The sequence below is a fragment of the Homalodisca vitripennis genome, chromosome 2 (assembly GCF_021130785.1).
Source record: "Homalodisca vitripennis isolate AUS2020 chromosome 2, UT_GWSS_2.1, whole genome shotgun sequence".
Taxonomy (NCBI): Eukaryota; Metazoa; Arthropoda; class Insecta; order Hemiptera; family Cicadellidae; genus Homalodisca; species Homalodisca vitripennis.
This window is the reverse complement of record NC_060208.1, coordinates 62,173,643-62,198,622: the sequence shown is the minus strand read 5'-3', so window position 1 is coordinate 62,198,622 and position 24,980 is coordinate 62,173,643. Positions and strand designations below refer to the sequence as shown.

Below are 24,980 nucleotides of genomic sequence, written 5' to 3'. Positions count from 1 at the left end.
ATATATTTAAAATATATTATTTCCATGGTAAATATCTGAGCAGGCTTACATAAGGTATCTCTACCCTAGGAACAATACTTGCCATTATACATGTCAATCATCTTTATTACATAAGTAACATTCCTCTAGTGCTGTGTATGGATGATACTTTCATTTTGTTTACAGATAAAATATTCAGGTCTTTGTAACAAAATTGCAAATTAATTTCTTCTTTTTCTGTGAATGGTACTCTTCAAATGGTTTTTCTTGAACATTGATAAAGTTTATTTTATCACCTTTAAGTTAAATTACACAAATGTCAATAAGATCATTGTTTTCTAAACTGTCATTTGACTCAAAGTGGTAAAAGATTAATTTTATGGGGTTACCATTCAATAGTTATTTAACTGCCAAGAGCACATTTAATTCCAAAATTCAACAAGCTTGCTCTTTATCAAGAACAATAAAATCTAACGACTAAGAACATTGAATTAATTATATATTATGCATATTTTTCCTTGGACCCATTGGCCTATGAGAATTTTACACCATGCATCACTGAATTACTCAATTAAAAATGGAAGAATGTAAGCATTTGGTTACATATGTTTTAACCCTATAGCTGGTATGAAAAGAATCTTTGTCCCCAATGGTCTGTCTGATTTTGCAATGACGAATATTCACTGCCAAAGTAGACATGTACATATATTTAAATTTTAGGCATTTAACTTTCTTAGGTTGAATTGAAAGTCTATTCATTGAATATACATTTTGTATACATCAAACAGCATCATAAAAATTACTTATCTAATATACTTATAAACTAAGAGGTTATAATGTGATAAAATACCCTAATCCTATAGTCAATCTAATCACAAATGCCCCAATAATTTCAGCTTTAGCCATAATACAGATTAATTTTAAAAAATACATAAAAAGTTAACAATATTATAAATAATTAAAAAGAAACAATTTTTAACTATGGAACTGTAACAATAAGAATAATAATATATTTCAGTAATCAACAATAATTTAAATGAATATGCAAAACAATCCAAATAAATACATAAACACAAAAACATAAATTGATACGTTTCAGTTGTATGAAAAACAGCTCAACCCAGAATTATAAAACACGTCAAATGAATATAAAGATAAAAAAATTAAGTATCACTTGAATTTTTTCTTAAATATTTCATAATTTTTCTCTGCAAGTTATTGTTAGTGGTATTTTAGCTAAAGTTTTTTCCCCATGTAATTAGTGTTTTTTTCATAAAACTACAGTCTATGTTTGTCCAGTGCAATACCACATCTTGTACTATACTTATGGCTCACTTTTAACATGAAAGGGCTGTTATTTTTTAACATATTTCATATTTTCATAGAGATATATAATCCATATACTATAAAAATATCAAGCTCTTAAAAAAGGCCTTTAACACTATCATTTGTTTTAAATTTTTTCATTATTCTAATACTGTTTTTTTGGAGTTTGAGAACAATATCCAAGTTTTCCTTGGTGGTTGCCCCATACACAGATATTACATACAAAATATGGGAGTGCACTAGAGAAAAGTAAATTATTTTTAGTGTCTCCAAATTATAACTAAAAGACATTCTTTGTAAGGCATATAAGTTAGTCCAGAAAAAAGGTTTTTTGAAAAGTGTATGGTATGATCATCCCACCTTAGATTTTTGTCAATAATAAGTCAAGAAAACTTGTTTTCTCCATCTCTTGTATTTTTATGTTGTTAATTAGTAAGTTATATTCCCAGTTGGTTTTACATTGCTTTGTGGAAAATGAGACTTAATTTGTTATTAAGCCATTTAGATAGATTTCCCTGTGCTGAGCTCTCTATACAGTCTTTATTTTCTCCAATTACCATCATCAGCATAAAGATATATTACATTATTTAGACCAGTGGTTAATTGTGGTAATCCTGTAATATAGCACAAAAAAGTAAAGGTCCTAAAATGGATTCTTATGGTACTCCATAACGAATTGTTTGTAAAGAGTAAACAAACTACTAAAAAGAGTGAAGTTGTTGGATATAGTGTATAGTTGTAAATAATCTCGTACTTTTAGAGCACAAAAACACACTTCCATTTCAGCTTTAAAATTTTGTAAGATTACAAAGGTAAGAGAAAAAAAAAACATTTTTTTAAATCCCAACATTTTTGCTATACTTATATTTTACATACAATTCTGTACAACACAATGTATATTGTGTGTCTAGTTTGGTTTAAATTAATTTTAATACAATTATAAATATTACAAAAAAACCATGTAAATTCATGAACAATTGCTTTTTTCTCAAGTTACGGATAAAATCCATTTATGGTATTTATTGATTATTTTAGTATGAATAAAGTGTAGCATATATGTAATCTATAGCCTCTTAACATTATAAATGTTAAAGTTTGTGAACAATTATGGTTGGATGTTTGATACTCAATCACACAAAATCTACCTGATAGATAAAATTCAGCATCCATATTGCTTAGACATATATGAATGCTGTCTAAGCAATATCACACCATCTTGATAGCTTATGACACACAAAGAATCAAAATGTCAGTCTATGGAATGGAGGTACATGATGTTACCAATAAGGTACAAAAAAGGCAAGCAAATCTTGACAAATTACAAGTCTCAGTGTTGTGTTGTTTGTACAGGCATGGAATTTCTTTAGTAGACTTTACAACAGGACAAGACAGTTTACAAATGTTTACTTTAGAAAGACATTTACAAAACTATCGTGCTATACAGAGCAATCACCTTGGAATGCTTGGAAGTGGCATTATTTTGAGCCATAACATGTGAATGAAACACAACAAAACATTGACTTTTAGAGATTTTGGGTGGGAACAATCAATTACTCTCAATACAACCCAAACCATGCTCCTAGTGAATACTTTGTAGATCTTATTTTAGATAATAGACTACACTATCCTAAATCCTAAATGGGGCAAAATTTGCCAAAACCTAATTCACGCCTCTATGTTTTAAGAAGGATCAAACTAATTGGAAATGTGGAGATACCTACAATTTGCTCTTTGTGTTCCATCTTAGACATATGAATTAATCATTTTAGGAGGAACAAGTTAGACAAATCTGCAAAGAATTCAAAAGAGACCCAGCAGAATTATCTCTCAACTAAGATCGATTAGGAAAAGTGATAATGGAACTTTTAGTAGTAGCATACATATTTGAATCATACAATCCATAAAAACAGTACAAAGCAGAACTAGGCAACTCATAAAATGGGAGACAGACACAACAAAACCATTATATACAGGGTAGCAGCCATTTAAACACTATCAGAAAACTAGTAAAACACCTGAAGGACTCTTTTACATAGTAACTTCTTCAGCAGTCCTTCAACACCGCTCAGGATCTAATGGCACAGAGAATGCATTCACCATAGATTCATGTTAAGTACTATAATTACATCATTATTGTAATGACGAACATTCTGAACTAAATGTTTATTGTCTCAAATATATTCCTTGTCTTTTACCTGAGCATGCCTGACATTAGTCAGGAATTATCCTCGAATAAATCTAGATAATTGTTAATATATAATAAGCGTGTTTACTTAAAACATCATTATTTACCTCTTGGACCACATAAGGATATGGGTCGTAGTATGGTGTCAGATCTACTTCAACATCATAGTACAATGGATCCACTTCAATTTTCTAAAAATGAAACAAACCAAAGAGAATAAAACTTTGACCAAGGCAAAGTAAGTTTATATCATTTATGACATTAAACTATAACTGTTTTAAAAAAACTGTAACTATGAGACTACAAGACTGTAAACATAAAGAGACAGATATAAAGAGTGTTGTAATTGCCAAATATTACACAAATTAAAACAATTATATTCACAATAACCCATATATTGAGAGTATATTTTTGCCGTATCTGTATGCTGCATGCTAATTTATAGAGCTCCACATACGACGAGAACCACCAGTGGCTCTGAATCTTATATGCTTTCCATGTCTTACAAATAATCTTGTAACATGAATTTCTTTGTTTAATAAATTATTACTGTTATAATCAAATCACCTATCATAAAACTATGATTTAATGTGATGCTTAAGAATAAATAAATGAAATAAATCAGAACAAAAATACCATGTGGTTTGTAGATACTACTTTTACAATTATTCTTTTTCCCCCCTCTCTTTTAAGCATCAGCGTTAGCTATGCCGGCTTCAATGTGCACTGTTTTATTATTCTTCACTATATTTATCATGTCTACATGTGACTGGCCCTTCCTGGGATTTGAACCTGTGATCTCTCAGTTAGAGAGACGACACTATGACCATTAGTCTACTGAGGAGGACTACTATTATTCTAAAACAGAGTTGAAAGAATTTTCTGTTATATCCTTGTTACAATGTTGAACTAAGTTTGAGAAACATCACTGAATGTCCTTGACATCATCTCTGAGATATTCCATGCTCATTTTAACAATCTACACTGACCAAAATATAGATAAATACAACACAGATTGGTATAAACTAGCAGTAAAGTGGATTCCATGTGCCATGAGGTTCCCATAATGTAACAAATGCTGTAACTGCTGGCAAGATAACAGAATAAAATGGGGGAAAAGTGAAATAATGGAGGAATAGAATGATAGGAAACACATAATGGCATCAGTACATACAAAACTGATTGTTTATAAATCTTTAAAACATTGATATCTGGGGTGGATTTTAGTTAATTATTTCAACACAATTTAAAAATAAATTTTTTGTATGTTCTGTGTTCAATTTGTGCTGGTAAATGCAACTAATCTCAAAATTACATACACAAATAAAGCACTGTATAAAGTAAAATATTTCATAACAATTTAAGATAAATTCACATAGAACACTGATTTTCGAAATTAAGAACACATGTCAATGTATCCAAGAGGAGGAGGTAGTTTTGTAAGTTAGATCATACAAAACCAGAGACATGATTACAGTGGTGTGTATCGAAAAATGCCACAGAGGATATTTTATCTACCACAGGTCTGTGTTATTTACCTCAATTTTTAGATGTTTCCTTGATTCCTTCAGATACAAGGCCAGACACTCTGACATCTGTTTGAATGTTTGGGGTGAGGGATATTTGTACGCTTGATGTTTAAGCAGAACTAGCAACTGCTGCCGTAGTATTAGACCCAACAGCATGTCTTTGTCGTCCTGTGGGAAGAAACAGAAAACTGAATTTGTTATAAGTTACTCTCACAAGTTTTACTATTACAACTTCCAAGTATATCCCTGGACAGTTTGATATCTGTTTATAGGTTTAGGGTGGCGGGTAGTAACAACATTACTAAGAGTTTAGTGCAGAACACTCACCTTATCCTTTTCAATGACGGGGAATCCCTGGTGTTTGCAGCGCTGTAAGATAGTTACTACGGTGATGACGGTGGGGCGGAGTGGGAAAGTCACCAGGGGTGGGTTGGACATGACTCGGGAAGTGGGGATATTCTCACTCAGAGGGGGTGGTTTGCTTGGAAGGAATGGCAAACCCATCATGAGCATCTGTGTCTCGTAAATGGGCTGTTGACATTGACAAATGTAGGCACTGATCATGAAAAAACCACTTAAATTCAAACTAATAGTCATATACTTGGTTTGACTGTTATTCAGACCCTGGATAAAATCTTTTACAGAAACCAATTAATTAGTAGTTGTCTTTTGGAAATATTGAATTCTACTCATGAAACTAACACCATTGCCTTACCATGACAAAGAAGTTTTCAACGTATTTAGTGACACTGACAATGACCATGAGGGGGAAGGAGAAGCTGATGCTACCGGATGCCTCCACCATGATCACCAGGATACTGAAGGTCTTCCCTACTGTTCCACTCAGCTGGGCTGCAGCACCAAGGTAGGCGTATTTTGCTGGGTGGGCCCACTGCTACTGCAACAGCAGTCGTACATAATCATACATATCACATTTTGAAGGGAAAAATATCAGTATTTGAATAGAAAGTTTATAGTAAACATTGCGGAAGTAAAATACATTTCTATTTTGGTGAAAAATGTAACAGTCTTGTCTTCTAGTTTTGATGAACAGTTAAACTTAGATATACCCATGAAATCAACAGTTTATTGTTTGCTAATGGTATCTGATCATATTATTATTGAATGCCCAGACCATGGTAACTTTAAACTCACCTTTACATTAGTCAAAAAACCATCACTACAAGGAACCATAGTATATTCTCTGATAACAAACATTTATCACTTAATTTACTTATGTTGTAGTCAACCAGTGGCAGTAGATAATGTGCAACTGTCTTTAAATAATTATATTGCAATTAAAACTAATTATTTTGCAATTGTTAATTGTCCTATACAACAACATTAATCCATTTAGCCATCATTACAATACCTAAAGCAATATGATAGGTCTGATTCGTAATTAGCATAGGCTGTATTTAATTAATGTTTTTATTTACATTTTAAAATTTATTACTATTTTGCTGAAGAAAAAAACAAAATATTATCTTGAAATTTTAATTATTGACGGCTTCCAGTTCTAAAACGACATGGTCAATAAAAATATTTTGTTCTCTCACAAGGATACATACAGCATTGGGGAAAATGTGGTGCAGGGTAATGCCAAATATGCGTCCCCACACAGACCCAAAGACCACCTGGGGAACGAAGAGACCTGCGGAGATTGTCAGCCCCATGGTGAGGTTGATGTAGATAAAGTACAGAATAGCCAACACAGACAGTGAGGAAATTTGTACTGGCACTAAAACAGTAGCGATTTTCACAATCAGTTGTTAAATAAAAAAAAGGCTTATTTATAAAGACAAAAGTGTGTCTGATTTAAAAATTCACAGAAGAATCTAATTTTACGACAAACAGTTGTTGAAATTACAGTACAGAATATGCAAGTTATCCAGCCTAAAAAATACACTTTCTTGATTTTTGTATGAACTTCAAATTGATGTGATTTATAACATCATTGTGTGTATGTGGAGTTTTATTGATTAATAATACATTTTGATTATGTTTTAGTTTATATCATGCAATTTTTAAGATACAATGTTATTCTCGTTCTTTGTATTAACATAAATGTATACTTAAGTTATTTAGGTAATTTAGTCAAATTCATTAGTTACCATATTTGTATGTAATTTAATTGACTTGCTGTAAAGCACACTGGCAAATCATATGCTTACAGCACAATTTGTATTGTTCAATAATATAAACAACTAATTCATGTTTAAAATATTTTTAATAGAAAAAGTAATGAATATCCTAAATCAGGGGTCTCCAACCTTTTTTACTGAAGAGCCACATTGTAAATGTTTTTAGGAAAGGCAGGCCAGTAATATTTTGGGCCTGAAAGTTTGGCCCCCCCTCCCTACACCCACAAATTTGTTTCTAATTAAGAGCTCAGTGTTGGTTTTTGAGATTTTCTTGTTTAGTTTTTTAAGTTGCTATTTTGCCTTATATGTGTCTTTATTGTTGGTTAACTAAAATTCTTTACGTGATTCTAAAAAAAGGCTGAGCTCAAACAAATAATGATATTTGCTATAAAATAATAATTGTCTGTAAAAGGAGTTTTCAATTAGGCCTAATAAAAACAAAGAATGATACAAAACCATTTTTTTTTTTTCAATTTACTACAAAATGTACTTTATTGAATATAAAGGAACATCTGAGTTTACAACAAGTGTAAAGTTTAAATTAAAACAATAATTATTTTAGTGAGAAGATTGCAATTGTTTCCCACTTAACATTTCAGCCCATTTAGGCTTCAAACTTTGTAGTTCCAATCATTAGGATTGATTTCAAATGTTCATCTGACAAGGAAATCTGTATTCAGATTTAACAAACTTCCTTTTTGAAAAAGTCTGCTCACACTTGTTGGTAGATCCAAAAAGAGAAAATATAGCTTGAGCATGGCTTTTTATGTTTTAAAGTCTTTTTCTGGGAGAGGACTATAGAATTTATCAGGTTACATTCTTTGTAGGATTTCTAGAAATCGGTCTTGAGTGAGTCATTGGTTGTTAGCTCGATGACTTCCAAGTTGCATTTCTGCAGGCACTTTGTCAATGTCCCACTTAAAAGGGTTTTGAAACATCTGAATGTCTTATGCTGCACATCAAAGTCTTCAAAGCAGGTTTTAAACTCTTGTCGTAGCTTAGACATGATTCCCAAAATGTAATCCTTCGGGAAGGTAGCAGTGCTTCGTGCACTTAAGTTCTGACAAGATTCAAAGTGGTCAAAGTTCATACCTCCTAAATGCTTCTTGAAAAGTATAAGTTTTTTCCAAAAGCTTTGACATGCCAGTATACGAGGTATGGCTATTAAATAACGGGACTGACGCTGCAGTGGAACGAATGCGCATGCGCCAACCAACAATGACCAACAGCTGTGTAGTTTGAGACTTCCTCTTCAGAATGCAGTTAGTCTCGTTTCTGTAAACAACATCGTTGTGTCATAACCTTCATTTATGTAAGTGTTGTTATTTTGTTTTGCCTGAAAAATGGTTAGCGTAATAATAGAGCAACGAATTGTTATTAAGTTTCACGTTAAACTTGGAAAAACCGCTACCGAAACCTATAATTTACTAAAAGAAGTGTATGTCAGTGAATGTTTATCGCAGACTCGTGTTTTTGAATGGTTTAAGCATTTTCAAGATGGTCGACAAGACGTGGAAGATGATTTGCGGCCAGGTCGTCCTTCAACATCAAAAACGGAAGACAATGTCGAAAAAGTTGCTAATTTGATTCGGTCTGACCGACGATTAAGCATTCGTGCAGTTGCTGAATCTGTAGGCATTGATAAAGAATGTGTACGGCAAATTTTACATGACAATTTGAACATGCGAAAAGTGTGTGCAAAAATGGTACCAAAAATTCTTACGATTGATCAACAAGCAGCTCGTAAAAATGTTTGTACTGACACTTTGAATGCCATTGAAAATGACCCAAATTTATTGGAAAGAATAATAAAATGTGATGAATCGTGGTTTTTTACTTATGATCCGGAAACGAAGCGCCAATCCATGCATTGGAAGACCTCAACTTCACCGAGAGCCAAAAAAGCAAGAATGAGCAAGTCAAAATTTAAAGCAATGATGATTGTTTTTTTCGACATTCGTGGGATTGTGTACCTTCACTGGGTTCCTGAAGGTCAAACAATTAATCAACATTACTATCTTGAGGTACTTAATAAACTACGTGAAAGAGTAAGAAAAAAAACGACCCGAAATGTGGAAGGACAAATCATGGATTTTGCACCAAGACAATGCGCCAGCTCATTCCGCGTTATCTGTCAAGCGGTTCCTGACCAAGTACAGCATCCCAGTGTTAGAACATCCACCTTACTCGCCAGACCTAGCACCATGCGACATTTATCTTTTCCCTAAGGTGAAATCTGCATTGAAAGGTACGAGATTTGAATCCGTAGAAGCTGTTCAAGAAAAAGCGGCAAGACTCCTGAAAGAGTTGACAGAAGATGACTTTCAGCATTGTTTCCAACAATGGAAAATTCGCATGGAGCGTTGCAAGGATAGAGAAAGGGTGTATATTGAAGGTGATAATGAGTAATTATGTTTAAAATGAAAATACATTTTTTTACAATATCAGTCCCGTTATTTAACCCTTTGGACGCCAACGTCCGGTTGATCGGACCGTCGAAGTCTAGTCGAAAAACGCCAACGTTCAATCGATCGGACCACTGAGGTCCGGCCGAAAAGTGCCAACATCCAATTGATCCGCTGTTCGAGAAAAACATATTTTAAAATTTATTTTTTAACTTTAAAAGTCTGTTTTAACTGTTTAGGACTATTTTAGAAGTAAATAAGACTATCTGTAATCAATTTTGTTCAGTTCAGTTGTTTAGTTTAGTTGTGTGTTTAGTTTCCCTAAACACACATGTTACAAGTGACGGGGACAAATGTATATATATTTGTAAATAATTATTTTGTTGACAAAGATTTTTCTTACTTTTTGAAGAAAATCTATGATATAGACTTATAGTAGTGAGGAGATTCTCTTATTATAATTCTATGTAAGTATGTACAAACGTATTTTCTACTGTAAAATTAATTCTAGTTATAGTAAATGTTTTCTAATATCAACACTAATTAAAAGTATTTTTTGTGAAACTACTTTTCAACTTTCAGTTCTGAATTTTTCTGAGCAGTCTTAGATATAATATCTGTAACAAATAAAAATGTTACCGGCAGGTAAAAATATTTTTTTTCGTACCGATATTTTGGCCTGAAGTGAAATTTTTATGTAAACAAATGTTTTGGTTAGGCATTACCACATCATAAACAATGTAGTTCCATTCTAAATGCTATTTATAATAACACTATTCGATAGCGCATATAATTTCCTACAAATAAAAAAATAAACATTCAATTAACATAAAAACTAAGGATAATACAGAGCAAAGCGTAATAGGTTACAAAAACGTCAAAACAGGGCTGGCGGTTTTGGCTAGTGCGGTTGGTTCGGACGCTAGCGTGATGGGTAGGGCGGCAGCCTTGGGCGTTGGTGTCCAAAGGGTTAATAGCCGTACCTGGTAAGTCACAAACTGAAGAGTTTTCACCTTCAAGTTCAGAAATTTAATATGTGCATGAGGTTAACAAGAAAAGCCAATTTTCTATACAAACACATTATCAGAAAGTTCAGGTACATGACGACGCTGTTCAGTCATAATAATGTCAATCGCTTCACGAAGTTCGAAAAACCGCTGAAATACTTCGCCTCTGCTCAACCAGCAAACTTCACAGTGGTATGGAACATCTGGGTATGCACTGTCAATTTCAGCAAGAAAACTTTGGAACTTGCGGTGTTTGAGGGAACTTAATCAAATGAAGTTAACTGTTTTTACAACTACATTCATTACTTCAGCTACACCTAGATGTTTACCAGATAATTCTTGTTGATGGATAATGCAGTGATAAATCATGGGTTGAACACCGCAAGCTGTTTTAACAGAATTGCAAATGTTTCCAACTACTCCAGGTTTGTACCAGACATATATTTTTCCACCATCAGTGGTAACACTTTTCATGCGTTTGAACTCAAGCCCAAGATTAGAAATGGGTTCACTTATTTTTGTAAAGATTTTGTCTCCAGTCACACTACTCTCCACAGAGTGAACTTAAGCCAATTCTTCTGCTATTTTAAAATCACTGTTCACACTATGAACAAATAAAAGAACTTATGCTGAGTTAGTGACATCAGTTGATTCATAAAGAGCGATTAAGAACCATTCAATGTCCTAGCATGCATCTTTCATCTGATCAACAATATTTGACAGATTGACAACATTCGCTGATTTAACAAGCAAACATTTCTGGGTTCATAAAACACGTCTAAAATTAGCAGCTGCCAATGAAAAAGCAAACAATAAATACTCTTGGAAATTGTATTATACTTCAGGAACATGAGTACCAATATAATAATAAACATCTTGACAGTTGGACCTGCGAAAATTATAAGTTCCTCTTACTTTTTGAACACATCACGTATTTGATAACGTTCTTACCAAATTGCATAACCGCTCATTAAAATCATTACATGTTCATGTTCACTGAGTTCCATACTGTACAACTAGTAGATAACTAATTAAGTAACCACTTCCTAACTTTGTAAATACCATAAACAGACTAATACACATTCCCTTGACAATAGCTGCTAAGACTGGAGACCCTTGTTTATTGAGGCAGGTCAAAGCTGTTGGGAATGTTATTGTGGGTTTTGTTCACTGTTAAAACAGTTAATTTTTATATTAAAAATATTAAAACGTAAATTAGTCACCATTTTGTGCTGGATTTAGATAGAAACCACTAATATTCATTATTATTTTCGTTTCACAAAGATCTTTAAAACAATGTGTAACTTGAGAGATGTTTACATTTAACATTTTTAAGTTGAACCCAACATTTGGGATTTTGGAGGTAGGGATAATCTTTTTATACTAACCGAAAAGTGCAGTTTTGTAAAATAGACAATAGATTTTTATTTCTCAGTCAATACATTGTGTACATAGATAATTGTTTAGAATTTGTTGAATTTCAATATAAAGTCATATGGGTCATCAAAAAATTCATTTACAGAATAGTATGCTTTCATTAACAAAATATTTTTTTTATTTTCTTTAAAACCTTTTGCTGGACACCAATTCTTTGTTATATTTCAATATTTTATTTATTTTTTTACAAATCATATAATTTAAGATTTTTTAAATTTGGAAGAGCTATGTTGTTTTATCTGTATAAAATTGTGTCTGGCGTTATATTATTGGCATTTGCATGATGAGAAAAATGATTTTTATGTTCAGTGTCATATTTGCATAACGCATACGGATATTAACTCAATAAAGCCATGATTTTTGAATCCTGAAAAAGCTTCCTGCAAGGGTCAGTGTGGTTTTTATTAATAATTCTTACAGCTCTTTGTGTACTAAAAATATTCTGTTAGGTTTGTATTCCGATGGTTATTTTTGTAAAAGTGCATATTGTAGAACTGGAGGATATCACGTCTTGGGAAAGTGAATTTGAGCATTCCATTTGTGATGTGTTATCATCAGGAGAATACACTGACGCAAAACAGTCTGCAAACATATTTGCTATGGCGTTATTGGATTGAGACAAGTTGCCATCAAGGTGCATGGTAGTCGCACTGCAGATGGTATTTACTTTCTTCAGATAACTCCAGAAAGCCTTTGGGTTTTCATTGATTGAGCTCTGCACCTTGTTGATGTATTGGTCAAAACAGGTTGCTGATAGGGTCTTGCATTGTGCTCTAACTATGGCGAACTGAGTATAAATAGACTGAGATAAAGAAGCTTTATACCGTTTATGTAGGATTTTCTTTTGAATGGTAAGATGAATGAGCTCCTTGGAGAACCATGCTAGAAAGACTGATCCACCGGACTTTGTGATAGGAGAGTTTCTCAATACACTCTCCGATATGGTGTCAATAAACGCCTTGAAAGCTACATTTACGAGTATGTCTTCATGGCAGGTGACAATTTCCCAGTCCAAGTCCTGTAGATCTTGCAAGACCTTCACATTGTCACAAAGTCTCGCATTAGTGTGGTAAGTGACATTTGGACGAGATGACGTTGGCAGTGACGTTTTTAAAGACAGTGAAGGATGATGGTCGTCCTCAGGAAGTACTGGATCAGGATCACGACAGGTCGCAATATCTTGATAAGAGGAGAAGACAAGGTCGAGTATTACACCTCTGCGATTAGGAACACAGTTAATTTGCGTAAGGCCAAACATGGTCACCATATATCGCAAGGGTTGCGACGGTCCAGTGCCATTCATATTTGAGGAGGTCCAGTCCATGTTCGGTAGGTTAAAATCACCCATCAAAATAATGTTGTAGAAACCATTGGAGTTAATAATCTCTTCAAGTGCATCAGCAAGACTAATGTAAGTCACAGCAGATTTGTTGGGTAGAATATATATGTCACCTAGAAGCATTTTCATACCAGGGCACAGATGGATGGAAACATAGACAGCTTCTAAAGGAGTATCAGTGAGAACCTCTGAGCACTTTATGTTTTGTGATATAGCAACCACAACCCCACCTCCACTAGCCTTTTCACTGGTTTCGGGAGTTCTATCTTTCCTGAACACCTGGTGGTTAAGAAAGCCAAGCTCACTTGTGCATACTCGTATGTTTGGTGAAAGGTTAGTTTCAGTGAGTACCAAAATATCGTGCATGCAAGAAGCTACCGATTGACAAAGTTCAGTATGTTTGGACCTCAGTCCATTGACGTTTTGATAGTAGACGTCTAGGTAAGTTGATCCGTTGGAGGGTATTAGTTTTTTGACGTTTTAACAATGTGTGGGGTACCATTTATGTACTTGATGGTGAGGTTATTTTCACCGCTTTCAGTTCGGGATTTCAGGGTTTGACGGAGCCCATCGAGATATTTCCGTTCTTTGGGTGTCCTATCGTAGGAGATAGGAGATAGATTGTTAAGTACTAACAATAACTTAACTAATTATGAGTAAAAAAAAGAGAAATATATTTTTAGTCCAAATTCTTTATTATAAATATATTTATAATAAAATATTCTTTGATTTAATTTCTTATAACAATACTACAAGTGCATAAGTAAAGATGAGAACAATATTAAACATTCTGTTTATTCATCACAAAATCATTTCATGATATTACTTAATAGGCTAAAGAATCACAAACAGTATAAGAAGAATGTGCACAAAGCACAAACACATTACTAGAAATTACAGACACTACCACAAAAAGCTAAATTTATTTTTAAACTAGCTGTTACCCCTGGCTTCGCATGCAATCTTAGAACCAAAGTCCTTATATTACAGTACTTCTAACAATTATAACAACAGCCACTACAGTTTTTTACTTTTATTAAAGAACTACAAACTTTTCAACAAGACTACAATACCTGTAGAGAACATCGAATGTATAATGCCTTGTTGTGTCTGTAAGAACAATACGGAAGCATCACTGTGTTGACCATCTGGGCAATGAAGCTGCAAATTCAAGAGCCAACTGTAAATGTTTATAGTAGGCTGAAAATGCATTGGGAGTCTGTGTTCTAATCTTGCCAATAGTATCTTCAATCCAGAGAAAAATACTACAATTCTCTGACAACGTTATGAATTCTATTTACAAATTTAGCATTAGATTAAACTGTACAATTCATGAAATTTTAATTTTAAGAAATAAAATTGTAAAAAATCTATACAACCCTAAGATGTCTGAAACTACAATCGTTTAAGCAGATATTGAAGTGATGTGGTGAGCTTGTGCATTTATACATTTTGCAAGCTATATTAGGTAATTTGTATTTCTGACTCAAAAAAAATAGTTATTCAGTTAGGATCCTCTTTCTTTGTATTATAAACACATTTATGAACATAAAAGAATCCTGTTGAGGTAAATTGGAAATCAATTTAAAACTGGCATTATTATATAATTTCAATAAACATTGAATTACAAAAAGTACTTGCTCCGCCGGGACTTGAACCTGGATCTCTCTCTTGCCGGGTGAATGTGCTACCATTACACCACAAAGCCCTTACTTTTTACAATTCAATTATTTTGTATTTGGCCGTTTCAATGTTTATTGAAATTAAATTTGGCTATTGCCATTTATAGAAATTTAATTAATGAATATATATATATATATATATATATATATATATATATATATATATATATATTTTATTACTTATTTTTATTTTAGTTCCAGTTACCTCACGTACGATTTCTACACTGTATTTTTCCAGCTTTAGAGAGATAATTTTGTTGGCTAACTTCTTGTGTCTATATACAGCAACTCCTCCCTTAATATGCTCTGTTCTGCCATGTGCACACACAATGTCAATTAACGAACCTCACATGACTGATGACATGCTGTTTTAGTCCATGCTCAGTTAGGACCACTATGTCAGCGGGTTTAATAAGTATTTGGTGTTCCAGTGTTTCGATTTTATTGCTTACTCTGTTTATATTTTTGTGAAAAACTATGAGCTTCTCTCAAGTTGTGTTATTTAAACAGGAGCATTTTGAGGTTGGCTTGTTGCTGGATGTGCTATAGAGGTTAACTAAATATTCAATTTGTACTTTTGGTGGTGGTGGTAGGTCTTGTGGCTGAATAGGGACGTAGCTTTGTTGATTGTAGGACTGATGGGTCGAGTTGCTGGCATGTAATGGTGGTTTCTTATTACAAAGTACTTTGTGTGCTTTTTCTGTGTTGTCGGATTATTTTACAGCTTCAACCGTCTATAAGGAGCCACTGTAGGTGTTGTTAGGTTGTATGGAGTTGTCGCCAAGATTTAGTTTTTTATCACAAGTTTGATTCCTGAAGTGAGAGCTTCTAATTACTGTTGGGGATGAAGTAAATGGTGGTTTCCAGTTTTTTATTGCAGATTTGTCTGTCTCCTGATGTCATTAAATCCTCTGAGGTGTTAAAATAGTGCAGTGGTGAGGGTCATCCAGTTTATTGGTTATAAAGAGGACAGCTGTAGATTCACAGACAGTAGGAGGTGGAAGGGCTTCCATGTTGTTTTTATTGTACAGTATTGTAGAGCTACTTGAAGGTTTGATGTTGAGGTGAGATTTAGTGTTTACCACAAGATACTTGAGGTAGGCTCTCATGGTGCTCTCTTGTTCGTTAAGCTGAAGGACAAGTTCTTGACAATTTGTTTGAATGGAGTGAATAAGAGCATTCCTGAACTCAAACTCAGTTCTCAGGACTACTTCAGTGTCTTTCAAGGTAGTTATTTCCAACTGAAGCATACCAGTTTCCTTTTCAATGAAGGTGGTCTTACTGTCAAGATCATCTATGAGTTGTTGGATTCTGGTGTTGAATACTGATATTTCTAAGCTTCAGTTATTAATTTTTACGCTGAACACATTTTTTCAATCTCTAATTTGGAGCAAAAAATCCTCTTTGAAAGTGTGCTCTTCTTCAAGTTTGCTTGCCATGAAACGAAACTCTTCTTTCACATCTGGTTATTTTCTTTTAATTCCGTTAGCTTTTCTTCAGCACCTTTAAGTCTGTCCTCCAGTTCCAATAGATTATCGGATTTTGTCTCCTTTAAGTCATGGAGTTGTTGTTTACGGAGGCAGTTCTCATTCAGAGTGCACTGCTGAGTTCAGCTGCGCGTAAGTGAGGTCTCATGATCTAGGTTTTCTTCTATTGATAGGTTATGAATTTTGCTTTGTAGACCTGCAATGTCATTGCTACTCTTTTCATACTCACTGCACTGTGTAAATTTCCATTGTTCTATGTCCTTTTTGCTCATTTTTTAAGTTTCTTGTCATACCAGTAAGACACCTTGAGTGAAACCAACTACGACAGGCACTTGCGCAACAAATAGCCGAGAATATTTAACTCCTACGTCACATATACCACAAGAATGCTTTGACTAAATATGGCTAGAATATGAAAAATAATGTAAATATCTATTTTTAATTAAATGATTGTCTGACTCCTATAAGTTAAATTAGCTGGAAAATTGTCAATATTAAATAATAATATCAAGTGTCTTAGTTAGAAATTGTTGAATTTGGTGTAAAAAATCTACAGCTAAATATTAATTCAACGTTTGATTGCCAGTTTGCTGTTGTCATAAAAGATGGAAGAAATTACAGTTTTTTATTCTATCCTTGTCTAATTGATGTTGTCCTAATGAGAAAATGCAAATATCCAGTTAGTAGACAGTGTTGTCTGTGGTCAATTCTGCTTGTTCAGTACTGCTGTGTTGGAAGCTTGAGTGTATCTAGTAGCTATTTGTTGTCAGCCATGATTCATTTATGATATAAGCGTGGATTATACCAGTAAACTAGGCAGAGTGTATAAGACAGCAAGCTAGACAGTGTTGTCTGTGGTCAGTTCAGCTTACTAGGCACAGTCAGTGGTGTCAGTAACACGCCTGCCCTAGTTTCAGTGGTGCTGTAGATACTGCTGTGTTGGAAGCTTAAATGTATCTAGTAGCTATATGTTGTCAGACATGATTCATTTATGATATAAGCGTGGATTATACCAGTAAACTAAGCAGAGCATATAAGACAGCAAGCTAGACAGTGTTGTCTGTGGTCAGTTCAGCTTACTAGGCACAGTCAGTGGTGTCAGTAACACGCCTGCCCTAGTTTCAGTGGTGCTGTAGATACTGCTGTGTTGGAAGCTTAAATGTATCTAGTAGCTATATGTTGTCAGACATGATTCATTTATGATATAAGCGTGGATTATACCAGTAAACTAGGCAGATTGTATAAGACAGCAAGCTAGACAGTGTTGTCTGTGGTCAGTTCAGCTTACTAGGCACAGTCAGTGGTGTCAGTAACACGCCTGCCCTAGTTTCAGTGGTGCTGTAGATACTGCTGTGTTGGAAGCTTAAATGTATCTAGTAGCTATATGTTGTCAGACATGATTCATTTATGATATAAGAGTGGATTATACCAGTAAACTAGGCAGAGTGTATAAGACAGCAAGCTAGACAGTGTTGTCTGTGGTCAGTTCAGCTTACTAGGCACAGTCAGTGGTGTCAGTAACACGCCTGCCCTAGTTTCAGTGGTGCTGTAGATACTGCTGTGTTGGAAGCTTAAATGTATCTAGTAGCTATATGTTGTCAGACATGATTCATTTATGATATAAGAGTGGATTATACCAGTAAACTAGGCAGAGCATATAAGACAGCAAGCTAGACAGTGTTGTCTGTGGTCAGTTCTGCTTGTTCAGTACTGCTGTGTTGGAAGCTTGAGTGTATCTAGTAGCTATTTGGTGGCAGTGATGTAGCAGATTTGTAGAAACTTTGCATTATTATTCAAATGAAGAATATTAAGTTATTTGGTGCTGTTAGGCTTTAGTTGTATTCTTGAGTATTGCAAAGTAAATGTTCTTGAGTAATTTCTGCCTTAGTTTTCGTGAAATGAGATTTTACAATCTTGACTTGATTGGTTCTTAAGTGATTGTTCATGTCGGATGAAGATGTTAAGTTTTCTCTCTTCAAGTAAGTATATCTTATATCATTGTGTATATACGAGGGGTACCCAAAAAAAACCGGAATTATTTTATAAAAATTATATATTATCAAATATTTTACAATACGACCTTATCTCCTTCAAAATAATCTCCATTACAACTAATACACTTGTCCCAACGGTATTTCCATTGATCAAAACATTTTTTGTAGTCATCTTTAGAAATGGCTGCAAGCTCGAGCTTCGTTTTTTTCTTAACCTCTTCAACGCTGTCAAATCGTTGACCTTTCAAGCCTCTTTTCATGTGTGGAAATAAAAAAAAGTCGCATGGAGCGGTCAAGCGAGTAAGGTACGTGGGGCAGCGGAACCATGCCGTTTTTGGCTAAAAACTGCCTAACTGAGATGGCTGTGTGTGCCGGTGCGTTGTCGTGGTGGAAGAACCAGTCTCTAGTCTGCCACAAATCGGGTCTTTTCTAGCGAACACTGTTGCGCAATCTTCTTAAAATCTCCAAATAAAATGTTTGGTTGACAGTCTGACCTGGAGGAACAAACTCAGAATGAACAATGCCTTTAGCATCAAAAAAGCAAATCAACATGGTTTTGATGTTTGATTTGACTTGCCGACATTTTTTTGGCAACAACAAATTTGGCAGCAACCCTTTTCAGTCCTAAATCTCCTGTTAAAATTCGCTGAACCGAGCTCCAAGTTAACCCACTACTCTCTGATAGTTCCTCAATTGTCTGTCGACGGTCGGTGAGCACAAGTTCACGAATTTTCTCAACATTTTCGTCCGTTTGAGAGGTTGATGGACGTCCAGAACGAGGTTTGTCTTCAATCGACATGTCGCCATTTTTAAATCGAGCGAACCACTCGTAGACCTGAGTTTTCCACATAGCATCATCTTTGTAAGCTGTATTCAACATTAAAATAGTTTCTGCAGCATTTTTACCAAGTAAAAAACAAAATTTCACAGCTGCACGTTGTTCACTTAAACTTGCCATGACAAAAAACGAAACAAGAACAAAACAGGGTAGTGAAAACAGTCACTACAAACGAACAGAATGCACTAGGATAACGGAACTGGGGTCACTGAGCTCGCAATGGGTTGCGCGACACACGCCTAGCGGCAGGAATGTGTACTACACGCTGCCGGCTGCCAGCAATACAATTCCGGTTACTTTTGGGTACCCCCTCGTAAGACTTACAATTTGGTATTGGAGTGTAGTTTAATAGGGATTTGTTGGTTTATCTACTAAAACTTCACTGAAATTATGGAGCACTTTCACTGTGAGAGTTGAGTGTCCGTCTTGGATATAATCGCTTCCATGAAGCATTGCTAATAAACTTCTCAGCTTTATAAGCATCCAATTTTTGGCAAAACTATGTCCAGAAATAGAATAGAATATTTTTTTCAGTCACAAGATATTCCACAGAAATACATAGGCAAGATCAATATAAGTTTATCAAATATATACAATATAGGCTATAAATATTGCTCACAGCATGTCATTGTTGTCAAATTGATAAAATAAATATAATCAACGCTCAATTTCAATAACAATTTAACAAATTATATAAATGAACAACAAATAACAAATCAAAAGTTCAAGAAAATGATAATTAGCCTACAAATAAATAACATAATAAATAAAAAAAAAAATAGTCAATAAATAACAAAGATTAAGAACTACTAATTAAGTACAGAAACATTGTCACATTTACCTACATTTCGTTAAATATACACTTATAATAAAGCTTCTTCTAGACTACAAAATCTGTCTCCGACTAATTCCTTAATGAAAACTCCTCTACTTTATAAAAAGCATTTTTCAATAAAAAGTCTCTTATGCAAGCTTTAAACCCATTTTGCTCTAGTTTCTTTACTTTGTTAGGTATTTTATTCATTAAACAGCTTGATATAACTACTGGATATTTCACTTATTTGTACCCTATTTGCGGTAAGTTAATTAAGAATAAATATTATAGGAATGTATGGAGCTTCTTGTACAAACTTAATCTAAGTATGATCTTAAATACAGAAGGCAATGAAAATGTACAATTAGTACTAAGTAAATATTCCTAAGTCTATAAATATTTGCTTACAATTATGGCCAGTCTACGTGATTCAGTTATTACCCTTATTGCTTTCATTGGGTAATCAATATTTCTTGTGACTTAGGAGCTTCTCCTCACATAATCGAACCATAAACTAAGTGTGAGTGAAAAAGTACAAAATAAGCTTGTCTTAGATTCATCCTGTTTCAACTCACCACATTATCGTTTTAAAGCAAAATTACTTTTACTAAGTTTTGCCTTTAGATTGATTATATGCGTATATCAATTAAACGTTGGATCCAAGGCTATTCCGAAAAATGTATAAGTGTAACTTTTTTCTTTCAAAGTGAACACTCTATTTTTTTCTCTTTATTTAAAGCCAATTTTCATTAGCGGCCAACTAGCTTTACTCTGATTGTTTGAATCCTTTACTAATTTTGTGTTGAACTGTTTTTTAGTGAGCTTGATTTGTTTCCGATAATTATATTTTTAATCTATACATTTCCTTATACATTTCAGGCCTCAGATGACTAACAATTCATAAAGCATGCTACACTAATTCCCCCCCCCCCCCAAATAGTTTATCTAAAGGTTCCAAATGATCCCTTACAAGACAATTATTAACTTTAGCTGAATAGTATTAAAAGGTCAGATGTAAAAAAGTTCTTAATACAGTTTTCACCTCTTGTATGTTCATGGATAGTCATTTGGAGGCCATTAAAAAAGTTAATAAATTAGTTAGCATCATTGTCATCTTTTAAAAATTGAAGATAGCAATCCCCACAAAAGAAAGAATTTTTGTTCAGCCTATTAATATGTGATAAAACTTGCTCCATAGTACTAAGGAAAGTATTAATTTCTCCAGTAGTGCTCCTGTAGTCAGTTACAAGCCCCAAGTTCATGTCAACAAATTCCACACTACAAAGTTCAGAGACCAATTCAACAGACAACTTATTAATTGAACTATTTTTCTTGATTTGATGTGAAGGGAAACTAGAGTAGATGGCAAGTCCTCCATGATCAATTCCCTTCCTACAAAAACTAGACACTAGTTGGCTGTCAATAATGACTGCATTTTCATTCAATTCTTCTCCTGACATCCAGTGTTCCATTACACACATAAAATCAATATTACAGTTATCTAACACTCGATCAAACTGTTGCATTTTATTTGAAAAAAGATTGAACTTTCTGGTGAAAAACTGTCACTGAGGTTACACTAGAGTTGCTCGGGACAGCTGGCATATTACCTTTTATTTATCAATGAACTTCTGAGAGGGTGAATGGAGTTTTCCGAGGAGATTTTACTGTTAAACTCCTCTTTCTCTACATCCAAGTTGATACAATCCTGTGTTATACATTTTACACCTTTTATTATCTTACCAACTGACCACTTTTTGCTTTTCACATTTAAATGCATTCCATGCCTGGTATGAAACATCCTCTCCAACTTACTAGCCTCAAATAGCACAAAATTTGTATGCTTTTTACAAAGTTCTTTAAGAGCTGAGTTAGTTTGGTTGACTTCAGTATTAACACACAACCATTCTGCTACGTCAAGTCTCTTTGGCAGGTCTACTAGAAACAACTTGCGCGTACCATTAACTTTCTGAAGCAAACTTGAAATTCCATCAATTACTTCCACAGACTCGTTCTTCACCACATCATTTGTACCACAGATAACAACCACCATATTCTCACTTTGTACTTCATTAAGATTAAGATTATTGTACATTTCCACTACGTCCTTAGTCCTAGATTCAGGTTTCACAAAACCAATAGACTCAAATTTAGTGTCCTGTTGGTTTTATTTCCCAAGACCAATTTCTTCCACTATTGGCACAAATCCATATTTTCTCCTTTTTTCTTATATCCAGGCCTATTTGAAAAGTTTACACTATCATTTTTTTGTATTTTTTTCTACGTCTACATTTAACACTTAATGACGGTTTGAGGATTCAAAACCTTTTTTCAACCCCAAAAGCCCTGTAAGTTGATTTTCCTATCTCTAGTTGATTTTCTTCTTACAACTGAGGAGAAAGTTTCTTGTTTATCTATAACAAGACACTTATAGATAAACAAGATATGAACTTAAGATAAACAAGATGAAACTGTTACACTGTTTCTAGTCACTGGTGTTGAACTGAGAGTGCACAACTAACACCTAAAACTACTTTGTCCTGTACAACACAATTTTTCTTTATTTTTTCAGTAATATAATTGTCTCTTCCTTATTAAGAACTATGTTTTCATGTTGGCTGGTATATTATCTTAAAATTTTCACTTCCTCATTAGATGTTTGTGTCTTCTGATAATGCTTTAATTATTAGGTCCTGGTCACTTAATTGCTGAATTAATTCTTTATTAACCTCATTTGAATCTTCATTATGTTCATCAATTAGAGTATTATTATAACCAAAGCATGTCGACTTCATTTTTTTTACTTTTTTATATTATTCTCCCTTTTAAAGATTATCTATGAATTTAAAATGATACAACTGTAAACACTCATAACATAACACTGGTACACTATTTATGAAACATTTTTCAAACACTTACCACAAAGATACTTGGACACTTTCTTAGTCATCATATTTTAAAGCTTTATTAAATAAAATAACATCAATCCTAACCTAATCAGAATCTAATTTATGTAGTAACAGCCTAACTTTAGTTCAATGATTTCCCTCCAAAAGGAAAAGAAGAGGTTTTCTAGCAGAACTGATCCTTCCATCAAAACCACTTGATATCTCACTGCTCACAATATATAAATATGTAAAATAAAAGCTAACCACTTGACTCTTCATGAAATCTTTCAAATTACAGAACGGATTTACATGGAACTATGTATACATGTTCACCTTACCTCATAGGGATCACTAAAAAACAGTTTTAAAAATATTACAGTCCAACCACGAAAAATCACAATAATTTAAATGAAAATTTTTATCACAATTAGTATTTCTAAAACTCTGAAATTACCACTAGGGTCCCATATGAGTTGTATAGATATGGCAAAATGAGTTTTTTAATGCTTCTATAACCAATAGAAATACATGAAAAACCACACACAGTATTTTTAAAAGCTGTGTGTGGTTTCTTGAAATTCAGAATTTTTAAAACATTTAAATGACCATTAGGCTTCTACTCACGAGTCTAATGGCACAATAATTTCATTCATAACACATGAAAAGATATGCTCCAGACAAGTTTTTCATGACAATCACAAGAGCACATGGAAAACCATGAAATCACTTACTGTATGTGAACTCAACACTCTTTTGCTTACAATTCCCTCTTTTTTAATATTAAATTGGGAATTTTTTTTAATTTTCCCAGGTGAGTGAAACCATTTTTATTTATTTTTTTTATATATATCATATAAATAATATTACTTTTTATTTTTATGTTTAGTTAATTCTAAAGATATCAACAATATACTGAAATATCTTTTTAAATAACAAAAATACTAAATATTTTCTTGAAACTAAATACAAAACTGGAATAACATAACTAGCACCTTTGAATCGGTTTCCATTACTACAGGTTTCTTTGGGGAAAACACTCACCACTTTGAAATTGGGAAATTTTTAAAAACTCTTACACTGGAAGGGTTAGTAAACACATTAAAACTACCCTGCAGTCCTCCTATTTCTTATCTTTGTTTTTACTAGGAGACAAAAATGTCACATACTTGAGAGGGTTCCAAGCGACTATGGTCGTCTAGAGGCTCATTACTCCATGTGAAGCAGCTTTTGATGTGCATCACAGCAGTCAGGTTGAACGCCGCTATCAGACAACCGACTAGGAACGACTCTGTCAGTTTACGTGTTTTGGTGTTCACAAACCTGTGAGAACAAGAATAGTTTAAAAAATTGGTAGTCTCTTCAGTTCAATTACGATTCTTTATTTACAAAGAAACTACTGATACAATCTTATAAACAACAAACACTCTTCAACCTATTAAATGATAACCAAAATTATTTTCTTACATGATAAAAACTGGCTGGTACTAGAGTCCTGCTCATAAGCTTGTTATTGTAACCAACGCTTATTACATGGTAGTTAACTAGCAGAGTGAATGATATTATTAATACAAACTACAGTTAGCAACAGTTTTAATCTCCAGTAATAAAAAGTGTTCAATGATGTAATTTTTACATTCATCAAACTATAGTGTTCTTTTTTAAACCATATATAAGGTAGTTTATAATATTTAACTCAAACAAAACTAAATATATATATATATATATATATATATATATATACATTCATTAAATTTGTATAAATGGCAATGTATTAATAGGTAGTATATATTACAATATATATATATATATATATATATATATATATATATATATATATATATAGTAATAAATATTGGAATTTAAAGCACTACTTTTTAATTTGTACTTCCTTTAACATCAAGTTACAGCAGAGCAAATCCAATAAAA

General features: G+C 33.4%; 1 protein-coding gene across 6 annotated transcripts in view; it reads right to left on the bottom strand.

The window, feature by feature from the left end:
• LOC124354047 (H(+)/Cl(-) exchange transporter 7-like) overlaps nt 1–24,980 on the bottom strand; it is a 66,040-nt gene that overhangs the window by 2,594 nt on the left and 38,466 nt on the right. For 4 of the 6 annotated variants that reach the window (XM_046804209.1, XM_046804212.1, XM_046804211.1 and 1 more), the window contains 7 exons: nt 24,221–24,374; nt 14,425–14,512; nt 6,591–6,760; nt 5,735–5,914; nt 5,347–5,550; nt 5,029–5,187; nt 3,598–3,681 (listed from right to left, as the gene is read on the bottom strand). In XM_046804209.1, coding sequence (XP_046660165.1) covers nt 3,598–3,681; nt 5,029–5,187; nt 5,347–5,550; nt 5,735–5,914; nt 6,591–6,760; nt 14,425–14,512; nt 24,221–24,374 — 1,039 coding nt within the window. The remainder of the gene's footprint in view (nt 1–3,597; nt 3,682–5,028; nt 5,188–5,346; nt 5,551–5,734; nt 5,915–6,590; nt 6,761–14,424; nt 14,513–24,220; nt 24,375–24,980) is intronic. The other 2 variants (XM_046804214.1, XM_046804215.1) reach the window with 2 other exon arrangements.